General features: G+C 38.5%; 2 protein-coding genes across 2 annotated transcripts in view; one reads left to right on the plus strand and one right to left on the minus strand.

Moving 5' to 3' along the window:
* The window catches only part of LOC121316039 (phosphatase and actin regulator 2-like), a 58,782-nt gene that overhangs the window by 29,695 nt on the left and 3,712 nt on the right, over positions 1-25,375 (minus strand). The window lies entirely within an intron of this gene.
* Positions 18,509-19,059, plus strand: LOC121316040 (40S ribosomal protein S29-like). The gene has a single exon (XM_041250742.1). The coding sequence runs from the start codon at positions 18,513-18,515 to the stop codon at positions 18,675-18,677; it is 165 nt and encodes a 54-aa protein (XP_041106676.1). The 5' UTR covers positions 18,509-18,512; the 3' UTR covers positions 18,678-19,059.

The following is a 25,375-nucleotide window of genomic DNA, read 5'->3' on the forward strand; positions in this document are numbered from 1 at the left end:
GCAGATAGACATATGACTTCCATAGTTAAATCATCAAATGGAGAAAAACAGCCATGGCGCAGAATTGAAATCAAGTTACTGAGAATGCCTATAGAAATAGGCAGGCGAGCAGAAGAAGGAGCCGGAGAGCATTTAGAAATTCCTTGTAAAAGGAGACGAACCGCTGGAATTGATAAGAGTTGGGGAATTGATGGACATCAAACAAAATTGATGCTGAATTCCTGACAAATATAGTCTGATTGTAGCTGGTGCAAGATGCAGAGAGTCCTTTGCATGCACTATGAACGCCATGATCCAGTCCTGGTTGAATGGAATAGGATTAATCCTGCTTTGTAAACAAAAGTAATCTTGAGCTGAATTAAGAAGTTTATTAATAGTTGGATTTAGTTGAAAATCAGCTGATTGAACTGTGGCATTGCTGCTGGATATTGCAGAGCTGTGGGCAGCAAACTGTGGAATTTGGAAATTATCCGCAGCAATTGCATGATAAGAGGGGAAGAGGAACGTCCTTTATTTATAATATGCACTGTAGTTGAATTATCACAGTAAAATATTACTGATTTCTTAGACCGGAGATGATCCCATAGCTGGGCAGCTGCTACTATTGTGTATATCTCTAGCAGAGCTGTGGATTTTAGATGAGGAGATATGTTTTCGATTTCCTCAGGCCATGTACTGCAAAACCATTGATTGTTAAATAGACCTCCGAATCCCAGAGATGAGGCATCAGTAAATAAAGCCATATCGTGTGGAGCTGAAATGAAATCATCGTAAAACAGAGAGAGACCGTTCCAGTGCTGAATAAGCGCAAATCACATTTTAATGTCTTTCCTAGCTTCTGAGGAGATATTTATATTGGAGTCCTGATTTTTTGCTGTTGATGCCAGCTCTAGCAGTCGAGATATAAACGTCCTCCCCTGTGGAATGATACGTATTGCAAATTTAAAGTAACCCAGCAATGAAAGCAGTGCCCGTTTTTTAATTGCTTACCGATGTGAAAATCCTCAAATGAGCAAACGAATATGGTTAAGTTTAGACTCAAGCAGGCTAGCTTCAAATTTTTCTGTATCTAGAATGATTCCAAGGAATTCCAAAGAACGAAGGGGACCGATTGATTTCGCTTCTGAAAGCGGAACGCCAACTTCAGAAAATAAGCTTTTAAGATTGGAAATCGCTTCTGCTGGTGCATCTGAAGGAGGAGAAATTACTAAAATCATCCAGCAAGTGGAGCAAGAATGGGATATGATAGACATTAAGAAGAATCCAGCATAATGCTTCTGACAGGGTATCAGATATCTTCGGGCTGCTGCGGCAGCCGAAAGTCAATTGGGTGGCAAAATAAAACTTCCCTTCCCAGCATATACCAAACAAGTGACGGAGAGACGGATGGATTGGCATTACTTTAAATGCGTCTGATATATCTGCTTTTGCTAACCAGGAACCATGACCTACTAATTTAATTGAATGTGTTGTGTCTGCAATAGTGATGCAATGCAGGGAAAATTGATCTTGGGGAATTAATGAGTTAATGCTGCTGGTGCTTGACCCCTGTGTTGCTGATAAATCAATAATGAGACGCTTTTTTTTTTCCCCCCCTGACATTTTAATCGTGGCAATGCCGATAGGACTAATTCTATATACTGGAAAAGGAGGAGCTAAAATGGACCGACTATAAATCCTTTTACAATTTTCGATGAGAGATTGCACTAATTGTGGTTCTTGAATCGCTGAATAAAGATTTCACTAATCCGTCGATCAGGTAATTAAATTACTGTCGGGATGATTCTGTCATTTACTTGATAATGCTGGATGTTTACAGGAGTAAAGACTGTGAGCACTGGGGAAAATCACTTGCGTTTTAAAAGGACAGATTGTATTAGCGTGAGCGTCTCCGCAATTGTTGCACATGTGGATAAGATTGCATTGCCTATTCGAACAGAAGCCAGTATTGAAATTGTTGCAGATTTGTCTTCCTCCTGAAAATCTAATACTGCGCCCGTATTTGTCTTTCCTTGTGGATTGATCGAGGGGAGCTGAAGAATGTATAGGATTAGGTACTGAAGACCTGTATGAATTAGCGGCGAAACAGGGTGCTTTAGAAGTTGATGTAATTGCAGCTTTAGGGCAGAGGGATGTTGAGTGAGCTGTTGAAGCACCGACCCCACATCCGTTAGCTCTTAGACCAAAGAACGCTGTGCCCAACTGATGATGTGATTATCTGCTGCCAATATCACTGCTGCTTTTGCAGAGAATGCTTTATGATACTCAAAAACATAGTCCCTCCGTATCTGACAGACAGCTCCACGATGTAGTATTCGTATGAGTCCAATTCAGCTCTGCGGTTAGGAAATACCGAGCATAACACATCTCTGGATATGGAGAAAGCAAGGACAAATTCCCCTAATGTAAGATTTTTAAGCAGTTTGGGATCTCTGGATTTTAGAGTTACTGCCAAATCTCCGCAATCCGCTACTCTATGGTCCAAGAATTCCGAAGTCGTCATTAATAGTAAAACAAGATTAATGTCCTTACCTTCGAGAATGTTACGTCTGATTTGCGGAGATATAGTGGGCTGTCTAGCTGCAGTTGGAGAGGAGGATCCGTATGCAAGGCAGTAGCGAGGTTGTATATTGGAGGATCTGCTTCGCTGGCTGAAATTAGGGCTGGACTGGAAGAAGCTGTAGGCGGCACTGCAGTATTTGCAGTATATATCCAACAGTTGAGAACTGACCGAAGATAGAGTATTAGCAAAAGCCTGCATAAATGATTTTTTATCTCGTTAAATATTTGCGAATGTTGGATTTCAATGGCTGGCTGCTGGTTAGCGGTGCTAGTTGTGGGGGTGATTTGATCCGGAATAGACTGCCTGCTGTCTGTTTTAGGACGCTGAATGGCTGGGCGCGGCTGATTATGTTTTTCGGAGGAAAGACTGGTTCTGCTGAGACTGAATTGCAATAGAGAATAGAGAATAAAAGGAGACTCTCTATCACTGCTGGAATCGCATTACCGTTTTTAAGGAGGGTTTTTATCAATTTATTCATGGGCCAGTCCTTCCAAAACAATCGATCCGGAGGGGCGTCCTGAGGCCGAAGTCGCTTGGACCATGCAGATTCGATGTTTGAGTGGCAGGAACGGTAGGCAACATTTGAACTGGAACCTGGACGAGAGCCTGATCGGGAGCCTGATCAGATGTAACAAATACCAGAAGGGCAGAAAAAACGGAGACTGGGTGGACCCTGGATTGAAGCTGGAGGAGAATGATCTCGTAATGACAGAAAATCCTGGGAATCCTCTGAATCCGATGATGACTGCTATAAGTATTCCATTATTGAGGTATACGAAAGTTGATGGGTCTTGAAATCGCTTAGGTTTATGCCAAACGAAAAAACACAAGACAGCTAGGTAGAGGTGACTGTTTAAATAAGGTAGATTTAATTGATAACAGGAGATGATAGGTTGTTGGTGCCTAGCTCCGCCCCTTGAACCCCACATATAGGTTAACATTAAAAAAAAAAAAAAAAAAACACATAACATATGGTTTAATTACTATCTATCTTTATCAGAGGTTCCCACTTGTGGTCCGTGAGTAAACTCCAGGTGGTCCACACACACGTAGTGTGTATTTTTACCCTCTACCTGTTTTCTTTTATTACAGGTGTTTATAAATTAATATTACGGCTCCCTTTCATGCAATACCAAGCATCGCCTTCAGCCTCCATTAACTGAAACAGCTTTCTAATGTGAAAAAAATACTAAGTAAATAACTGTTACACATCATGAAGCACCTTTGTTTTGTCAAAATTACAGACTTCTTTTTTTTAGCCAGCATTATTTAAAAAATTTAAAACATTTTAAAATCTCCATCTAGCATTCACGTAAATGTACTGCTTTCTAATCTGTGCTCATTCTACTGCTTGATTTCACTGTTCAGGGAAAAAAACATGTAATCTGGCTGTCCAGCCTTTTTGCTCCTAATAAATGTAGCGCACAGCATTGAATATTCCTAACTGTTGGAATGACCATAAAATATGTGCTACATACAGTGTTGCCAGGGATATAGCAATATCCCTACTATTCCATAGTGTACATTTTTGGAGAGGTTAGCGTATTCAGTCAGGTTTAAAAAAATCTTGGAACCACATGACAGCTGTGTTACGTCTTGACACAACATTTAACCAATCAGAGAGCTGAAGCGGCATGTTTTCTTTGTTGAGCACTTTGAGAGGCTAAAACGTTAAATGACTGGCCGGGAGCCTGCGGGCTTGCCTTTAAGCTTCCCAGAGCTGCATTGTCCTCCGACGCTGTAGCTCTGGGTTGGCTGCATGGTGGACCTGCAGAATGAAAAGAAGTGGTTGGCTGACGGCACACGCTTCGGAGGACAGCGTGTGTTCGTCTTCACAGCTCCCGAGCCAGCGCAGGGGTGGTAGTGGGGAGCTGAGCCCAGAGATCGAAATTAACACCCACCCACCAAATGCGGCTTAATTTGGTCTGTGGCAGGTAAATTTCACATACTTATACACCACAGTGACGGGTATGTTTTAGTACACTTAACACTTTGAATACCAGCAGTTTTGTGCCAGTGGTGCGAATTTGCACCACCACAAATTATGTCACCGCAACAATCACCACAACTTCTGTTTTCGATTGGTCTATTATTTAATATATGCTGTCATTCAAGTTTTTTTTTTTTTTTTAGCAAATGTTTACATGTTTTTTTTTTCTGATCAATTTACAATAAAGTAAAATAATATTTAAATATGTGTAGAAAATATTTTGCTGGATAACCGATCAAGAAAAAGTTTTCAGTGTCTATGTGTGAAGGGCATAGCACGCAGCCTGTCAGATTGAGTGCCATGGGAAACTTACACAGGTTCGAAACAAAAAAACCCTCAGACGTCTTGGGCTGCACTGCCTTTCTCGCCTTGATTTACTTTTCACCAATCAAAATGCTACCACAGAACAGCAAGTAAGTTCAGAAAAAGTTGGTGAAAACACTGAATTATTTTCGCTTATGAAAATAAGATCGCCCTGGCAGTGCTGTCTATTTATGTCTTGAATTACACCGTGTAACAATTTTTTTTATTTTATTTTTTGTTCCTGGGTAGTAAGTGTTATTTCCTAATTGCTTATGCCTCAAAAGTACAGAAAATGGCTATTCCCCACAAACTTTGCTTTTGTGACCAGGACAGTGATATTTCAAAATATCACTATTTCCAATGGGAAAACGGGCAAATGTGTGTCTTTTCGTTCACATAAAGTCAGAAAAAAAACAACATATGATTCCAAATTAACATGTATTTATACTAAAGTAATACAAAAATGACTACAAAAGATTTAGAAGCGAGTAGTTTTTTTAAATTTACGATTATACTGAACCCACATTGAGCAAGCACCATTTCAGGCTCTTTTTTTTTGATAAAATCAGTATATAAACAATGTGACATTGCAACATTATTCATCTTTCAGGTTTTTTATTAAACTCAGATTTGTACTTGCAAGCCACTGAAAAGTCTCTCTTAAAGTGTATCCTCAGACGTACAGAAAGACCTCTTGTTGAGAGACTTGAGCGAATCTTGGTCTCGATGAGAATGAGATTCATCAAAAAAAAAAAAAAAAAATCTGATTTTTTGTCAAAAGAGCTTGATGCCTGCACACATACACTCAAAATATATTGACAGGTAAATTCACATGTATCAGTGTTATTCTAAATACAAATTCACAGCAGGGGTGCACATCTGCATATTAAACATAAGAATACCGTAATGTCACATGTACGCAACATTACATCACTAATAAAAAATACTGATTGACTATCAGACTGATTTACTAACTGGTGTAGCCCACGGCTATTTAATGAAATGATGCTAATACCAGTGATTGAGATTTCCTATTGCAGCATGCACATTTAAGCATAAAAGCAAAACTGTCACAAGTCAAAGAAAAGTCATAGGAAAAATATGAAATGACAATTGAATAATTCTTTAGCATGTGTATTGCATCTGGCTTCATTATAATTGCACCATATGCACTCAGGAAAACATTGTTCCAGGACAAAGAGGTAGAGACAGTAGTGTTGCATTTGTGCTGCTCCACCTAAGTTTAGTAAACCATTTGTATCTCAATCTGTATTGCATATGATATTATTGTTATGAATAATAATGCATGTCATACTGAATGCTCCAGCCAATACACACACATGGCTGTACAGCGAGCTTACCAATTTGTTTTTCAGCAGCAATAAAGAGACCCTGAGGCTCAGGATGAATGATAAGAAAACTGAATTTAAGTTATTCTAAAAGGTACACATAATGCATAATTATTCATTTTAAAACCACTTATGAAGCTTTTTTGAGCGTGCTGAAAGTAAGAAAAATACAGACTTGTTTTCTGATATTAACAGGGCTGTTTAGTGTATTTGTGAGTGTTTTTTTTTTTTGTATTAACAGTATTTCTTGCATTTAAGTCTTGCAATGAAGGTTCGTATTTTGCACCTTTTCCAGCGGTCTTACTTATTAATGTACAAGTTATAAAAACAGACTAGTCACTTTTGCTTTGATTTTATGAAAACTGGTACTTGTATTGATTTAATTTTTAAAAATAGTTTGAAGCATTTTTGAGTGTGTTGTGGGCCAACAGCATGAACTTATTTTTGGTATAAACACAGTATTTCAAGTGGTTGTTTTGCAGTGAAGATTTGTTGCTGGTTAATTTTTCATCGCTTGTCCATGCTTACCAATATACACAGTTTGAGGGTGAACAATAAATATATGTGTTAATAAAGATGATACTTAATAACTTTTTATTAATTTTAAATGTTTGTTTTTTATTGTGCTGCAAGCCTACCTTAATACATGCTTGTGTTCCTATATTTACAGGGCTGTCTTTAGTGGATTTTACTGTTTTTATTATTATTATTATTATTATTTATTATTATTATTAAAATAGTGGTAGATGCAATTAAGGTTTGCAAAACAGATTTGTTCAACTGCTTGTCCATTTTCCAATGTTTTGCATATCCTTGTTTACCAATATACACTTTCGTTTATACTTGGCGGCGTACAATACCAACTGTTATTACACACTGACACAACATTTAATGACGTTGCTGGAATGTTGTAATTTACTTATGTTGTTTCTGTAAGGTGTGTGCAGGCAGCTTTTTCATGATTGCATCTGAAGTACCTGCACATGTTACTGATCTTGCATAATAAACGACGAGTCTCAAAATAGACGCCGGAGCTATTGGCATTTTAACAACATTGGTGCTTTTATTTAGACTAAAACAGCTGGGATTTTTGTCCAGAGTATAAGGAGGTTAAATAGTTTACGTTGTGGTGTGGTTTGTATGAAATATTTTCAATTTATCATTTGTTCAGGCAACTGAATACTTTTAAAACTACACTGTTATTGAACCAAGGCATTTTCAATATGCTTTATCAATACAGTAATAAGGACCCTGTCCTAAGTTAAAGATGGGCCAAATGGTCTCCTCTCTTTTGTAAACTTTCTTATGTTCTTAAAGTTGGCAAATGTATTTTTTCACAGTTGGTATTTTTTTTTCACGATCAAATGTTTTTTCATTAGTACAATACAATAAAATAATACAATGTCACAAAAATAGTATTCCTACAATGTAGTACTGAAGCGCCATCTAGGTTCAGTGTGTCAGTTAAAATTACTCTACATAGGTTCGAATGGTGGTCGGAGAGGCTTATGGGTAAAGTCTACTTCAGAAAAGAGAGACTGTGTTGCAAAAATAAAATCAATCCTAGAGAATGACTTATGTCTCGAAAAAAAAATTAAACCACACAGCAGATATCAACAACCCCTGTGCCGGAGACGAGTTCCTTCAGTGGAGAGGAAGCTAAACGTTGCGAGCTCCCTTCTTGTGACGTAGACCTGTCTACACAGTAGTTCATGACAGCTTCATGTCAGCACCAAGAACTAAAATCTGGCAATTCTAGAAAAAGATTGGTCAAAGAAATAAAGAAACCTAGGTATATCTTGTTGTTTAAGATGAGATTCCTGCATCATGGAGAGATCGATTTTCTTTCTGCGCAAACGATCTAGGCAGGCTGTGCATTTGGCAGGTGAATTTAGACCTCTGACATTCCAGGACAGGACAGAAGGACTGGTCATGGGAATCGAAAACTATTTTAACATTCATTCAGGGACACATAGGCACCCCCGAGATTCAATTTCATCCATCCCAGATCTGTTGCAGAAATAGACACTGAGGTAGCCACCAGTTTCACCATTCCCATAACCCTCCCACCCCCAGAAATCCCAAAACAGAGCACTTTGGAAGGATCATCACAGTGCCCCCCCACCGGTGTGGTCTACTGTTGGAGGCAGCTCCTAATACAAGTCTCACAGACAACGCCCACACAATAACCTGTCCCAGGAAAATGGATCCCCAATGTCAAAGTTAGACGGTAGATGTAAAGACTGGACCATCTGATGGAGCAGAAATCACTACAAATCCAATTGCCGCTGAGAAGACCGTTGCATTGTTTTGTTAAATTCCATCTCGTCAGCAGGAGGAGCTCGATTATGTGGATTCTGGGACTGGGACGAGCCGTGGATGTCCATTGAGTCCAAGAAAGCCTGTGCGTCAGACGGAGAATGGAACATATGTGTCTGTGAGCCGTGAATAATGTTACTGGGAGTGGGCCAAAGTGAAAGGTTAGGCAAATGAGCATCTACGCTGGGCAGTATAAGTCCGGATAGAATCTGAGAGCTTTGTCGAAGTGGTGAGGAGGGGCCTTTCTGGTCGACTGCAATTTATCGGAAGGTCTGAACAGCGCCATAGGTTGGCGATTAGCGTACAAGGCGTATCGTTCAGCATATTTATCAGCATAAAAGCGGTGTGAACTCATAACCTCTATCTTCTTGTTCGCCAAGGATGGAAACCACAGCAGAAGGCACTTGTTTAAAAAAGTGATGGTGCTCTCACCTTCCGAATCCTCAGGCAGGCCCATGAGACGAAGGTTGTTCAACTGTTCCTGTCCTCCAAATCAGCCATTTTGGCTTCTAGGCAGTCTACTCTGGAGTTGCAGAGGGAGACCACTTTCTTGTTGTCATCTACTGATGATCGATCAAGGGAAAGATCAGCCTTTATTTCTTTAAGTTAGAGTGTGAAGGATGATAGCTCCTTGTGTAATTGAGCAGAGTTTGGGATCAGACTTCATATACATATCCTCCAGAATTGGGAGAATTGGTGTTTTTTATCCATATAGGCCTCGGTGACTAAGGTTTTTTATTTTGCTTTCCCCCCCCTTTAAAGTGTGTAATAGAGCAAAGAGGGGAAGAGAGGAGCAAGATTTCTATGCAGCTATTGAACCAATGGGTAATGTGTCTCCCCTTCACAGTTGGTATTTAATGGCGATGGGCACCAGTATCGATACTTTGATATCAGTAATAATTTCCATATCATGATATCATGGGATTATTTTTTTTCAGCGCTCAAAGAATGTCACAGACATTAGCAGAGCTTTTTGAGATGTTATAGTAGTAAAATAATGACTTGGATCGCATTACTGAGGAGTTTGGTGATAAAATGAGTTATCAGGAGAGGATTTATCAGTATGCACTACTATGAAAATAAAAATGACCTGACACGCCTGACAGGCACTGAATAAATGGACTGCAAAGGGTTAAAGCAAGTTATTGCTTTTCATATGTAAATACCTGTTCACATCTTATGTTAATGTTAATATAAATATATATTCTGTTTTTGGTTTTTATTATACGGTTTCACAGTAGTAACTACGACAGTATTTGCACACTTCAGTTCAGAACCTTCTTTCCTTTGCTGTCTTCTGCAACAAAATCCTTATGGACAAATGGCATATTCTTCTGGAGTTTTTGTGTGTTTAGGCATTTTTTTTTTAACATTTCACCACAATTTGCAATTCTGTTTAAAATTCCACAAGTGGGTAAATCAAACTGTCCTATGTTTCTTGTAATCTTGTTTTAAATCTCACAAGCATGTTACAATCCTCCAATAGAAATGTAGGAATTTGCTGCCACTCAGTAGTTAGTTAGTAACCATTTCCAGTTCTTTTCTGGAGTTTATAGTCTGTGTCTAGGAACACCTCCAAATAGAACACTTCAGCTAAGACAACAACCTTGTGGTTAAACAGATTTTTCCCATTGTAAATGCTCCGCCTAAAGGAACATGAATGTTGCTTAAAAAGAACATTTTTGGCACCGATAGCAATTCATTCACAAATAACAGTCCTGTTTTATAACCTGTTAATACTTAACCACTTCAGCTCCAGGACATACGCATGTATGTCAAATGAAAAAGCACTTGCTGTACCATGCCAAACCTGTGTAAGTCAAGGCTTGCCATCTATTGTATGTTTTTTTTTTTTCCCCCAATCTGTTTCATTTGCATACATGCCCTAAGGCAGTGTTAGTAATGTGATACGTGTTTAAGTTGGGAAGGAGAGATCAAAATCATCAGGTGACTACTACCCAATTGCATTCCGTGCAGAATTCCCTATCTATCTGTGAAGACATTGAGAAGAGTTGGAGATACCGCACGAAACAACAGTCTAAAAGTGTGTGTGTGTGTATAAAATTATTTTTGCAGTTTTGCTTGTTTACCTTTATTTTATATTGGTATTTGATTAGAAAGAAACAATATGGCAGTGTACATAGTTTCTGAGAACGGAAGCGATGAGGAGTTTGAGATGTGTTCAGAGGATTATGAAAGCAGCGACATTGATGCCGAGTTATCATTTAGCAATGATGATGATGACGAAGAAGAAGAAGTTGAACCAACAGCAGCAGGGGTCTGGGTGATACTGACCCATATGCAGATGCCAGTCCTCCATCATTTGAATTTGTACCCATGCATGATGATGTACACTCCACCGTGGAACTTGCAAGTTGGAGTGCTTCACTTCAGTGCTTTCAGGCTTTTTTTAACTGAGAAGATAATCACATTCCTATGTACATGCACCAACAAAGAGGCATGAGAGCACTGAAGAAAACCAAAATAAAAATGGAAAGGTGTTTGGATTGAAATTGCAATGTTTTACCAAATGTGACATATGTTTTTTTTTTTTTTTTTGCTCTTGTGTTTTTGATGGGTGTAAACCAGTTCCCGCGTATGGCTATGCACTGGTCACAAAACATGTTGATGCAGGGTCCCCCTGTCTTCTGTAAAGAAATAATGAGCAGGAAACGCTTTCTCAGTATTATGAAGTTTTTGAGATGATCCGACTCTGATGACGTTCAAAAGGACTGTCCGCTTACAAGGCTGGAGACATTTCTTTCTATGATAACAGAGAGAGATCAATGCTATTGGTCGACTCGGGGCAGCACATCACCATTGATGAGGCGCTTGTACTGTGGAAAAGGACGACTTCATTCTCAGCAATACATAAAAACGAAAAGATCTCCATTTGGAATCAAACTGTTTTGCATGTGATCAAAAGATGGAATTTCTAAATATATATAAAAAAAATGTTTTAAAAAAAATCGGCAAGAATACATTTGACGTCTCTATCCAGAAGCAAGTGAACTCAGCACATCTGAAAGGATTGTTGTGTATTTGGCAGATCCTGTACTAAATCAAGGACAACTTATTATTGTTGACAATTAGTATATGGCTACGAAGCATGCAACGTTCTTACAGACTCAAAATACAAACATCACTGGGACTATTCGATCTAAAAGAGGGATACCAAAGGAGGTTGTACACGAAAAACTGAACAAAAGGACAGGTATGTTTGGTTAGAAACAGTGATTTGTTGTTGATTTGTTGTTCCACATTGAAACGTACAATGCTCTGACAGGAGTGGAGGAAGCCTGTGTAAGAACAATTCTATAAATTGATAACTTAGAGTTTATCTAGGTTGATTAGTTCTCTTATAAAAATATTTAATTGACGTGTTACAAGATTGAGGATTTACTATGAACACACGTGTGGTGAACGCATTGGTTGAATAGGCAGTTCCTTAGTGGAAAACTGCTGCCCATAGCTTCTCCATTCCCAGGTGTGTGGCTCTCCCTTGGGAACAGCCTATGAGAGTGATGGGGGAGAGCGCTGTGCAGGAGTGAGGGATGTAGAGAGAGACATTTCTCCAGCCTAAGCTTGGAAATGTGCACAGAATTCCTTGAACCAGTACCTCCTTTGCATGCTCCTACCTCAGGCAGGAAGAGCATCTGCTTGTCCACAGGCAGGCTGACCTTGGATGTATCACAGGGATAAAACCCAAGCATTATGCAAATAGCAAGGCACGTACAGTAAAAATATACAGTTGCTGCCTCAGTTTGCTACAGCCAGCAACTGGGTACAGTACAGTACTGTAAAAAAAACTGCCAAGTGGGTTACACATCCCATAAGTGCATCACAGGCACTGGCACACACCTTTGGTATATCTATTCAGGTTTCTTTACCTGGTAAATACACATTTGGTAATGGTTACATTTCATACTTGAAAAGGGAACAAATCAATTAACTTTAAAAGCAAATTTTTTCACCCTCCAAAACTTCAAAATATAGTCTAGCCTGCTGTCCAAACCACAAACACTGATTTTTTTATAACCCTTTCAGTAGTTTGTTCTGTTTACTGTTTATTTTCAATAAAACAAATACATATCCTTTCTCATATCTATGTGTTGTGTTTTACATTTCCTCCAAAGTAATTCCCCCCCCCCCCCCAATGTCTACAGTAGTTTTGGTGATGCAGTGACAGCCGGAAAAAAAAAAAGCTCATCTCCGAGTCATTTTTCAGACATTTACCATTAAACGTTAAAATCAGAACCCGTACTCCCAACCTTCAACAGTGTGTTATCCATTGTTATTGCGGATGCGGGAGGGGCGGCAGATCTTTAAATGGTTAATTCCAGCACACGAGTAAGACACAAAATAACACTTTGCTGTTACGAAACGCTGTATTTGAATTAATTTGCGCTTCTTGAAATACAAAAATATATGTAATAAACAAGTAACATTCTCCAGTCATACTTTATTGGTTCAGAGCCAAGTATGTTATGTGAAAGTGGTTTACTCTCACTTAATATTAACTTTATATGTAAATATGTAACTACATAGATCATGGTGCCGCATCGACAAGTTCTGATGCTCACAAGGACAGTCAATTCTCGTTACGAATTTCAAGAGACTAGCAACACATTTTGCATTATACCACTAATTTGTATTACCATGAGTAGCCTATAAACCAAATACTATCCAGATTTATTTAAGTTAGTCAGAGATGCAGTGCTAAATTGTGCACAATTACAAACCAACTACATATTAATAGAACAGGTGTTTTTCCTATTCCTACAGATGCTCAGAATGAGCTGTAGGGGTTAGCGGCACATGTGTGTAGTCTATTGCCCCATGGTTCTAGGAAAAAATAGGTATTTCACTGTTTGTCTCCAAAACTGGCAATGCATGAAAAGGCACTGGGAAATGCCAGCAACAACTGCGACTGTTTAAAAAATGTTTTTAAAAAGCTGCTCCCACAAAGCATTCCCTAAAAAGTCAAATAGCATTGCGCTTTTTAGTACATTTCACCAAAGACTTCCCACTCGTTTACAACTGGTTTGCGGCTATTGACAGGTACAACACTTAATTAAACCTACCCTTCAGCTTGTAAAATACAGATGGGAGAGATAGGCAATGCATTCTTGGCTGACTGCCAGGAAATAGTAAAGAAGATACCAAGGAGACATGGGGGGAGCAAAGTGAAGCAATTCAAAGGTGTTTCTTTTTGAAAGAGCCGAGATAGGAGAAAAGGGGTAGTTATGGTTTTGGGTGTACTGTTGCATGATTTTCTGCACATAAGACTGAAATGTGGTTGTAAAGCTGGTATATATAGCAATACATCTTTGATGCCAGAGTGCTCAGAGAAACATCTACTCTGATGCCATTGCTGAAATAATAACATCTACTTTGAAGCCACTGAAGAGACAATACACGTTGCTGTATTCAAAACTATTTTGTTATCTGCTGTTCACACTGTAAAGACTTTGTTAGTTTTGACAATCTTTGTCCAAACTATTTTATTGTAAAGAAAACAAACCTTATTTGCAGCTTTTGTTCTGCATGGAGAAGGTATATTCTGTGATTTAGCCATATTGGAAGTATAGAGATGAGCCAGTCTAAGGGGCTGACTGATTTTATGATATTTCTTAATAAATGCAGATTTTGTCTCCAGAGGTCGCGTGTATGCAAAATCCTGCATTCTCAAAAATCATGGTTTTGAGACCATAGATGAGGCCTCCAGTGCTTTTATTGAGAACTGAGAAGAAGGAAAAGGTGAGCTCAATTGCATGCAGATTCAGCGAGTCAGACCTGAGGGGAGCACAGAAGCTCTGCGTTTAATGCAAAAAATAATTCAACATTCCAAATTAAATTAAAAAAAAAAAAAAAAAAAAAAAAAGAAGCTTTCCTTTACTTAAACCCTTTACACAAAAACTATGCACAGGCTTGACAATCGAGACGATGCATCACCTCAACCTCAACTGTATGTGCATGGAAGGTGGAAAAATGAAAACTCAGAGCATTGAACTTAACAATGCACTGAAGTCCAACGATAATCGAAAGCACAACAGTTTATACAGTCTTAAAATGGCAGTGGCACAGACCTTGCTATGTAAATCGGGGTGGAAGTTTGAAGTCATACTATATACGTTATGCACATTTGTCATAACTAGTGTTCTATGAAAAACCAGTAAGTCAGTGTTGTATTTCTTATTCTGACTTCAGTCAGCACGCGTTTAATGTGTCCGTTACCTTTTGATGCAGATGGGGTGGGGGGTGGGGTGTGCAAGGTACTGGAGGCTACTGAAATGATGGCATGTAAAAAGTGCAACTGAATTCCCACAACCAATTTTTTATGTGCAACTGAATCAATTCTATCCTGTTAAAAACTGAATTTACTGTTTTAGATGTGTACTTTCTTTCTTTTGTTTTTAGTTTGTAAGCAATGCAGCGTAGGTAAACTAATGACCATTAAACAGCATCAACAACTGTAATGTTGGCATTTTTGCAAGGTTTGATTAAACAAAATGAATATTTATTATATTCATACTAACTATATTTACACATACTCCTAGGGGTACTCTAAGGGTCATAGGGGCTACTAGTGTTCCGCGGTATATCATGACACCAAAATCTTTCGATAATAAAAATATTGAAGTATTGGGGTTTTTTGGATACCACATTTTATTTTTTGCCGTTTTTAAAACAAAACTCTAATTTGCGTGCTTTAAAAAAAAAAACAACATGAACTAAGCTTACTCATTTCCGCTTAGCGGAAGTGACCCATTACCCTGTGTGCTCTGGGAAAATTAACTGCAGCATTCCAGAGAGAAGTTTGATGTGGAACTATTTTGGATTTCAGCCAGATTACAATAGCAATCTGGTTGAAGATGGTCAGTCAAAATGTCAAAAGTGTTTTAAAGTGAAAAACAAAAAGGAGGAAATGCCACCTATTTATTCAAAGATCTTTCACATCGCCACTCCGATCTCTTTGCCTAAGTTTACTTTTAGTAATTTCTTCCATTCTTTTAGTTTAGGGAAGTGAATCGCAGTGCATATTACTTACAAAAACACAGCAAAGATAACACATAAAACAGGAATGCGCTAGAACCTGTTCAAAAGGGAGTTCATTGATGCTTGAATATTTTGTCATTACAGTGTATTTGCTAGAAGTTGCAAAAATATAACTTACCAACATATGTCATTACAACTGTACCGCGTGTCAAATTTTATCAATGTGTTTATAGTCTTTGGATTTTTTGTTAAGCCGTATTTTATGTGTATGTAATGTGATAGGTCAGTAAATTTGATTTCTTTTCTCAATTTCAATGTAATGTCTAGTTTTAGGTCCCAAAATGTTCTACTATAGAGGCAGTAGAACATTTTGGGACCTAAAACTAGACAATACATTGAAATTGACATACACTGATGTCATGATTTTGGTGTCAGTTGCCAAGCTCCTACCAAATTTGTGTCGATATGGCAACAAGATAAACACTGTGGTCCCTCAAGAAATCTATCTGATCTTGTTAAATGATACAAAAAAATGATAATATTGTTTCTACTTTCTTCCTAGAAATGTACACAATTAAACAGAGACGTGTACAATACAATGGTCTTTGTTTGATTTTACAAAAACAATATATTTTTCTACCAATGATCTTTAGAACAGTTTTAATACCGTTTTGTGTAGATTTCTTGATCTTGAAGGCCTTTTCCTTTTCCTTGAACTTTGTGAGCCTTCAATTCTGATCTTTTTGTGATATAACACACCTGGGGACTGAAGCACTTGCACAGTGTTGCCTGGAAATGCAAGCCAAGATTCTGTGTGCTCTGGTAGGCCCAGAGGTTCCTTGAGAGCAAACCATTTGGTGCATCTTTATTGTTCCAGGTATTGCTTCCAGATCAGGAAGTTCAGAGATTCCTACTCTTTCTTCTTCAATGAAATGTAAGACCACAGACTGCAGATGGGTGCCAGCCTTCTCACAAAACTCTTGTGGTGACAAAATGTGTTTTCCCTGCTTAACAAGCCTGTCTGCATTTCTTTTAACCGTTCCACCCACGTCATCTGGGACTCCTTTCCCATGCCCTGAAGAAAACAAGTTCCATGACACTGAAGTAAACCCAAGTTAAAATGTTAATTCTAAAAAAAGGTGAATGTTGGTTTTGTTTTTGTATTGCCTGCTTCGGCCATTAGACCAAAAATTTATCTTCTTATACTCAGGACATTCATCTCTGATGTTTCTAAGTAAAGGTAGACTGTATACCCATATCGCTGCAGCATCTTGACGCATTGACCCGCTTACTGTGCAAAATGTGCTAGTCTTTTCCTTAATGTAATGCACACCTGTGTGCAAGTTCACTAAATGTTGTCCAAAGTGCATTGTTTGTACTTCGTTGTGGTACTTGCAGTTCCAACTTTCTGAAAAGTCAATGTGCATTAGTACTTGATCATCGGATTGTGTAATCTCTTTAACACATCTTCAGTCAATTTCTGACTGGGTTTTAGTGGGAAAAAAAAAACATATAAAAGACTAAAAGAGTCTTATATTTTCGGGCAAAGTACTCCATTTTCTAGTAGGACATTGCACATTAATAATGCATTTTCATGTTGAATGCTGTCTGAAGGTGTAGAATGACTTTAATGCTTATTGGATTGCTTTGTAAGAACTGCATATGAAGATTGATTAGTGTTTCCTACAATATCATGTGCGGTTGTTTGTCCTTTTTCTTTGCTGTGGTGTCATTTCTGTAGGTGGTGATTGTTCAGTTTTGTTCCGGAAAGACTAACATCATTTTCCAGCAGCTTTAGTCTAGTTTTGGATGTAGTTTTGCAATTGGATCTCATAACTTTATTCATCCAATTTCTTGAGCTTTTTTTAATCACTTCATACTTTTTCAAGATTTTTCCTTGTATCTTAATTTTCTGAAGTCCAGCCATCTTCAACTCTTTAGTAAGAGCCTTATGGTAAATAAGAGTTCTTACAACTTGTGGATTCTTTACTTTACTTCCTCTCAACAACTTTGTAGTTGATGATGTTGGAGAGTTGACATTCTCACATTGGGTTTGTAGTCGTTTGTATCTTTTTCTGTACTTCTCTTTTTTTGGCAGTTTCTTTTCTCAGTTTGCCTTCCAAATATTGTATATATTATTTCTCTTTCTCATTTTGTCTCCTGAGATTTTTTGTCGTGATCAGCAGTCAAAGAATCTGGCGTAGTGTTTTGCAATATTTATTTAGTTATTATTTATTTATTTCTTGGCAGGCACCCTTACCCAGGGCAACTTATAGTTGTATACAAACTAAAATACATATCAGTGGTATTTGTTTTTGCTCATGAACATTTTCTGGGCTTTCCAGTGGTGATATAAGTAATTTGTTTTGTTTCCGCATTCTCCTTCAATCTTGCTGTTTCAGTTTCCAAAACTCTCGCTTAGATCAGGCTTCTTTATCTTTCCTTCTCCCACACCGTTATGCCCAAGTTGTCTGTTTGTTGCATCATATGCTGCTTTTCTGATTGGGTCAGCTTTGATTTTTGCTCTTCTTTTTCGTTGCCGTTCTCTGTCTTCAAGTCTTTTCTGCTCTACAGATTTAATTCTTAGGCATTGCCATTTAAAAAAATAGATGTATTAAAATAACTTTTTGCTTTGCATGCAAACACAAAAGTGTAAATTATAGGATAATAACTTTCATAATTTAATAAAACGGTGATTAATGTATTATACAATTTTTGGAGGTGTGTCCTTCAGTTTGCATGCCTACAAAATTGCACCATACCTACAGAAAACAAAAGATGACACGTTTAAACCCCATCTAACAAAAAATAAATGAATAAATAAATATAATTTAAAAAAATTATGAACTTGTAAGTCGCCTTGGATAAAGGCATCTGCTTGTACGGATGCCTACGTAATAATAATAATAATAATAATAATAATAATAATAATAATAATAATAATAACACTAATTCTACTACTACGACTACTACGAGCGATAGAGACAAGATGGGGCATCAGCAACTCTACTGGAGTCACCCAAGAAAATACGGCCAGGGTTCTTGCTCCTGCCAAGCATGCTCAAACAGGCACAGTCTGATCCGTAAATATGGTCTGAACATGTGCCGGCAGTGCTTCAGAAAGGATGCGAAGAACCGGCTTTGTCAAGCTTGACTAAACACACAAGGATATATGGAGAGAAAAAAAAATACTACTACCACTACTACAACTAAAACTACTACTACTAATTCCTCTTTTAAGAGGATGCTAATCTGAATTTTTTTCTCCAGTCATCGCAAATGACGCTGGAGGTGAAGTAGCCTATTAGGCATTTAAATGGGACTACTACTACTACTAATAATAATACTAATAATAATACTAATAATAAAGTAGATTGCCGCCCTAGTCACAAGCCATGTCAACTTGGTCACAGTTTATCATACAAATCTGTGTCACCAAGTTGACATTTGACAAGTTTCTTGCGTAAAAATTGCAGTTACAAAAAAGACTCCATCTCACTGTAATTTTAGATCAAAATATACAGATAATCTTTTACTTTTCTGTACAGTTTGAATATTTTAAATATATTGACATGGTATGTTTATCAATTCTACATACATTACATATATATAAAAATAAAAAAACAACAAGAATTTCTCATCATCTCACTGTTAGCAGAGTGGTTGTCGTTTGTCCAATTTTCTTTCTTTGTACGATTTTTAACCAAAACGAGCATGATGGGCCAAATGGCCTCCTCTCACTAGTAAAATGAGGTACGTTCTTATTTATGGTGCATTGGGGTGTTGTTTTGACGGAGGCATTTGGCTTGAATACGCTTAAACAGAATTCTGTTCTAATAGCACGTAAAAGGAAGGCATCTACATTAGTGGCTTGTTTGTTTTAGAAACGTAGCATTTAAATATCATGCTTAACTTTGAATGTTTCACTATTAAATTGCATACATTAGCAGCATTTTTAGTAAAGCAGTTCTTTGCCAGAATTTCTCTTTTTTTTTTTTTTAATCCACTGAACTAATTTTATTCAATTATTTGGAAGTGGCAATTTTCAAAATATCTAACACTTTAAAATTGTAAATTAAACACAGTGTTAAAATTAGGAAAACCCTAATGCAACACATTACTGTATTCATTAAAAAAAATGGTTTTAGTGTACATGAATCACAGGCTAGTCTAGTTTAGCATTATACTGTGCTTACTTGTTTTACTTTCTAAAAGATTTTAAAAGTATATATTCATGGAGGTGTTATGTTATATGTGATTTTTTAAGAACATAAGAAATGTTACAAACAAGAGGAGGTCCATTTTGCCCAATTTGCTCATTTGGTTGTTTATAAATCAAAGCATGAACCTCATCAAGCCATTTCTTGAAGTACCCATGTGAATCAGCTTCCACAACAGTGTTTCATTTTTTCATTCCTTACCAGTGTTCCCTCTAAGGCTAAAATGCTCGCTCAGTTTATTAACTTCTGCAAGTTATTATCAAAGCTATCAACCTCAAATCGAGACTCTCTGATTTCCCTCTGTAAAAATTAGTCACGTTAGTGCACAGCTCGCTCGGGCACCAGCGAATCTACCGGTACAGGGTGGGCGAAGCAGGCATTTCGGTGATTCTGCCTCTATAAAGAGTGCTGCTCATGAACTTTACAGTTTTTATAATTGAATACTAAAACCACTGAAGCACAATCCTCCTTCATTATTTAGAAGTACAAATAATCCGGTAAACATAAATAAAAATCACAATACTCACACTTTGACGGTTTTTGATTTTTTTCCCTTTTAAAAAATGACCATTTCAGAAATCACATAAAGCACTTTGAAACGGTTAAAAATGTAATTAGCACATTAGTCGAAAATACGCATTTAAGTGTATAAAAATTAAAGAAGACATACCATGTCCATTTTTTTTTTTTTTTTTGCGGGTTTATTCATCGTATGACTCACTCATGTCTCTGCTGAAACTCAACATGGCGGCTGCACCAACGAATTAAAAAAAGCATTGTTTCAGCAAGACAGCTAAAAGAAATCGGATTATCTATAACAGAAAGGTGCGATAGTATTCTTACAGTTTTGCAGTGATTCGCGTGAACATGTACGAGTCAATACCATTAAATATCATACTACCAGCTGTAAACACAGTAGTGAACCTGTTTTAGAACATCCAGTCAGTCAGCGTGCCTTTATTATATTTTATCCTAGCTATTATAATGCCAGTAAAACGCTAAACTTAATTTCTGGAGTACTGTACATAGGTTTACTCTCACCTTTATTTGTAGACTGAACTACTGTGTTAGTGGAAGACTGAAAATATGATTCACACAACTGTGCTGGACATTTGGGTTTCTGAACTGTTGCAATATAATTCGTAGGTTTCCTGCAAGTGATGTCTATAAACATTATGACAGATCTGAAGTGTCTTCAGGTGCTTTAGTTACAATTACAGCAGCAAGAGTCCGATTGTCATATTCCACATGACAACGGCATGCCTGTGTTGAACCGGTTTACATACAAGATGTTCCTGTGTATGCTGGTTTTAAGAAAGTATATCATGGAAATGTCACTTTCCTGTTATCCGTTCCGAGGGTGAAATACACATGGCACACGTTTAGAAGTCTGCTGTTCACACTGGTCCACTCATCTGACATGACAATAATTCAAATGTATTTTATGCGTGCCCACACAAAATGGGGTGTTGCCCCCTGTGGCAATGTTGCCCCACCCGTGTGTATTTCGGGGTTGTATGTTGTGTGTTAATGTTGGTGTATAGTCACTGGTACATGGGATATAATATGGATTATATTTAAAATGTCTGTATTTAGGCACGAGGATTGCACAGTACTTCATGTGCAAATAAAATGTAATTGCACTTATTAAATCACGTGCAGTTGTACCGAGACTCCAACTGAATGATTGATTAGCAATCGAGTCTCGCTATAGTAGCATCTTTTCACTCACTCGGGGTCGTGTGTTCGGTGAGTGGAGAACAGGTGTAGAGAGGAGAAAGTAAAAACGTAAATTAAGTTAACTCACCGTGTTTGTCTGTCTGTTCAGTGTTAGTACGTTGTTTGTCTACTTATTTTGGCCTCAAGTGCCGTGTCCTGTGTTTTGTTTGTCTTTCAACCTTTTATTTGCTGTTTGTTTAATCATTATATGCTGAGCACAACCAAGCGCTCAGCTTCACCAAACACCACCTCTCTGTGTCTCTTCTGTGTTGGTTCCTGTTTATGCTCTGACGTCACCCACTACAGCCGTCTTTGTGACACCCCCTCATTTTTTTGTTCAAATAAACATATATACAGGTTTGTGATAACGAGCAAAGGTATTGGAACTGTAATTCTCCCTCCCAACCAGACAAGGCGCTGTGCAAGGCTTGTTGTATGTGTTCCCCTCAACTGGTGGACCCGACGGTAGGTGAAAACCGGAAGCCGGCCATCTTGGGGAAAGTGTGTAGCTGCAAGTACTCTAAACAACTCCATTGCGATCAGACACAGGTCAAGCTGCAATTGGATAGACCACAGCAACGGGCTAATTGCAATTAGATTTGATGGTACAAAGGGGATGCAGTTGTGCGAGCACAGCCCCTTACGTTAATGTTTTAATGCACCAGAGCTCGGTTTTTTCTTTTTTTGTGTTTGTTTATGTTTTAGAGGAGGAGTGAGAGACCCAGGAGCTGTAGCTACAGAGCCAGCACTAAACCCTGAGAACAATCCTTCACGGCACAAGCACAGCAGGAACACGAGCACCACGTCCCCTGGACCTACAGATCACAGTTTCGTGCTCAGAGGATTGTAGTTTTGGAGTGTTTTTCATTTGGGACTGCGACCCACCTTATTGGCTTCCCCTATACCAGGGGTCAGCAAGTGGCGGCCCGCGGGCCAATGGCGTATCATTTGAGGTTTGGTGGCGGCTCCTCTGAGTTTCTTTATCAATGTATTACATTTAAAAAAACATTAAATTAGATCCGCTGCCTTGGCACTTGCACAGCCAGCTTCTGTGTTGTTGCTGGAGTGATTTTCTCACACTTGTTCATGGTTGTTACGCAACAGTTCCAAGACACACAGCCAACATCACGTGGAAATACGTAGTCAATGCTTATGCAGTAACTGTATGCGAAGTGCTGAGCCAGCGGAATGACAGCGGTGAAGCTGGCCAAATTAAATAAATTTTAATTTGAGAAATGTTTTTTTTTTCCCCCCCTTGATGGAAGCAAAATATACAGTTTAATAACTGCATGTAATGTTAAATGGGAATAGATTAAACCTGCATTTGTGTGTTATGACTGCTTTTAGTGGGAATCCACGTACCTTCAAATACTATTTGCGCACTTATTTTTCGTTGGAGTTTTTTTCTTCTTTGAGAAACAGTACTGGGCAGCTAGTAAATGTAAATGAAACCCATTTAAACAGTTATCTTTGCTGTTGCAAAGATAAGCACTGTTTGGATTGTGTGGTTTCACACTGCGATTTCAGTGTTATTTAAGATTGTTGACTGAAAAGACGATAGCGGCGGTATAGCAGTAATAGTTAGTTCAAAGATTTCCATTTTTTAAAATAAATACAGTATAATTGTACTCTATGCTTCGCCCAGTGTGTTTCTGTAAGGTGTACTACAACCTGACAATTGAGTTAAAAATTGTTCAGTTTTGTGGATGGCAGCCCAGAAGCTGTTTTGTGGGCCGCTACAGCAGCCCCAGGTTATGCCGAGGTTGCCAACCCCTGCCCTATACCAGTGTTGGTATAGGGGCAACTGTTTATTATTTGTTAGTAGTTTAAATAAATATGGATGATTTGCATTGGGAACATTGCCTGGACAGTCCTTTTGTACACCACACCACAAGCATAAGTACGTAAAAATACCAACACCGACTAACAGGTCGCTTTACCATTGGCTAAATGCCAGAGACAGGGGAGGGGAACCACCCTGTGTTAAGGGGTACTTCACATCTGGAAGCTCTCTTGGTGGTCACGTGGGTTAGTGGTAATAGCCTGTATCCATGGAGATAAACAGGACTACCTCTTCACTAAATAAATGTGATGGTAGGCCGTCATACCCGCCATGTAATCGTGGCTGTGGCAAGAAGGCTGCCGCATCCAGTTATTTTGGGTTGAGAATGGCCACATTTTGAAATAGAGCTAAATAAAATGTGAAAGCCAGTCTCAGGTAAGACCATGGGAACCCCAAGAAAACAAAACAGAAGCAAAGGGTGGAACGATGGGAGGGAGCATCAATGAGACACGAGTTTGGTAGGAGACCTTAATGTCTCCAACGCCAGGGAAAGGGGATTGGGATTCAGTGGGACCTGCCTGGCTGGGTTACAGTGACCCCTAGTGATGAAGCTACAATAGCCCCACTTGATATACCGAAACTCTGGGACCGAGATGTTCATCTAATGTGGGAACAAAAAAAATGACCCTAAACTGGCTAACATCTGGGGGCAGGTTCGGTCTCGAGGGGAAGGAAGTAGATGGCAGTCGGCCACACACACCCTCAACACACTGTATTTCACGCAGTTGCTGTATAGGGTATATCATTCCCCAGTCTATTTGAAGTGAGATCATGTGGTTGGCTCACAATATCCCTTGTTCAGGACATCCAAGTAGCAAAAAGACTCGGGAATGAATACTGGTGCAATTTTATAGGGCAGGAGTATATAGTGAGGTGACAAGGTATGTAGCTGCATGTCCGGAATGCCAGCAAGTAGCACCGCGGTGGGTTCGCCCAGCCCCGCTGGTCCCACTGCCCCTGATAAATATTCCCTTTGAACACATTGCTATGGATATAGTGGGCCCATTGAGTGGATATACGCATATTTTAGTAGTAGTGGACTATGCGACAAGCTATCCAGAGTCAATACCGTTGAATTTAAAACAGACTCAGCATCGCCAAGAATAACAGTACAATAAACAAGCACGGATTCTGACTTTTCAGCCAGGAGATAAGGTACTGTTGTTATTTCATACAGTTTAGATTCCAATGTAGGCTTGGTGGCAGGGACCACATGAGGTGATACGGGCAATTCATAATATAATCTGTGAAATTAGACAACCCGTTTGCCAAAATAAAACTGAAATTTATTAGATTAATTTGCTAAAACCCTGGAAAGAATGGGAGGCCCTGTTTATAGCTAATAACAGCTTAGAAGAGGATTTTGGTCCCACTATTAATCCACCCACTACAGTTAATATTCCGATGGGGGAAGAGTTACTTCCTGATCATGAGCGTGAGCTCTTCAAGTTGGTGAAACAGTTTGGCGATGGTTTTTTTCTAAATTTCCCGGTAGGACTAATGTTATTAAACATGCTACTATTACTCTACCAGGTGTCACAGTCAGAGAGAGATTCTGGATTCCAGAAAGCAGCAGGGGTGCAGTTGGCCAGGAGGTGAGGGATATGCTGGAGCTTGGAGTCATTGAGCCTTCCCGAAGCGAGTGGTGCAGTCCAATCACGATGGTGGCTACAAAAGACAGCTCTACTTGGTTCTGTGTGGATTTTAGAAAGGTCAATGCCATCTCCAAGTCTGATGCATATCCCATGCCCTGAGTTGACAAGGTCCTCGACCAACTGGGACAGGCACGGTTAATCTTGACTTTGGACCTAAATAAATGTATTTACTACTATAGGCTGCACAATATACACAAGAAATAAATCAGATGAGAGCGCAAATTCATTTATTTGCTGTGCTTACTATCGTTTGCATACACATTTTAACAAGACAGTTTTTTTTTTTTTTTTTTTTTTACTAATTAGGCAACGTTTAGCTGAATGGATTGTTAATTTGAGTTGTTACCGGAAAACGTACATTACAGTATAAAAAAATATTTTAACTCAATTTAAGCTTTGTGGTTTTGGTATTCAC

The sequence above is a fragment of the Polyodon spathula genome, chromosome 5, assembly GCF_017654505.1.
Source record: "Polyodon spathula isolate WHYD16114869_AA chromosome 5, ASM1765450v1, whole genome shotgun sequence".
NCBI classification, from domain to species: Eukaryota; Metazoa; Chordata; class Actinopteri; order Acipenseriformes; family Polyodontidae; genus Polyodon; species Polyodon spathula.

Excerpts from the sequence above, each read along its gene's own strand:
- LOC121316040 (XM_041250742.1), top strand. The coding sequence starts at position 18,513 with ATGGGGCATCAGCAACTCTACTGGAGTCACCCAAGAAAATACGGCCAG.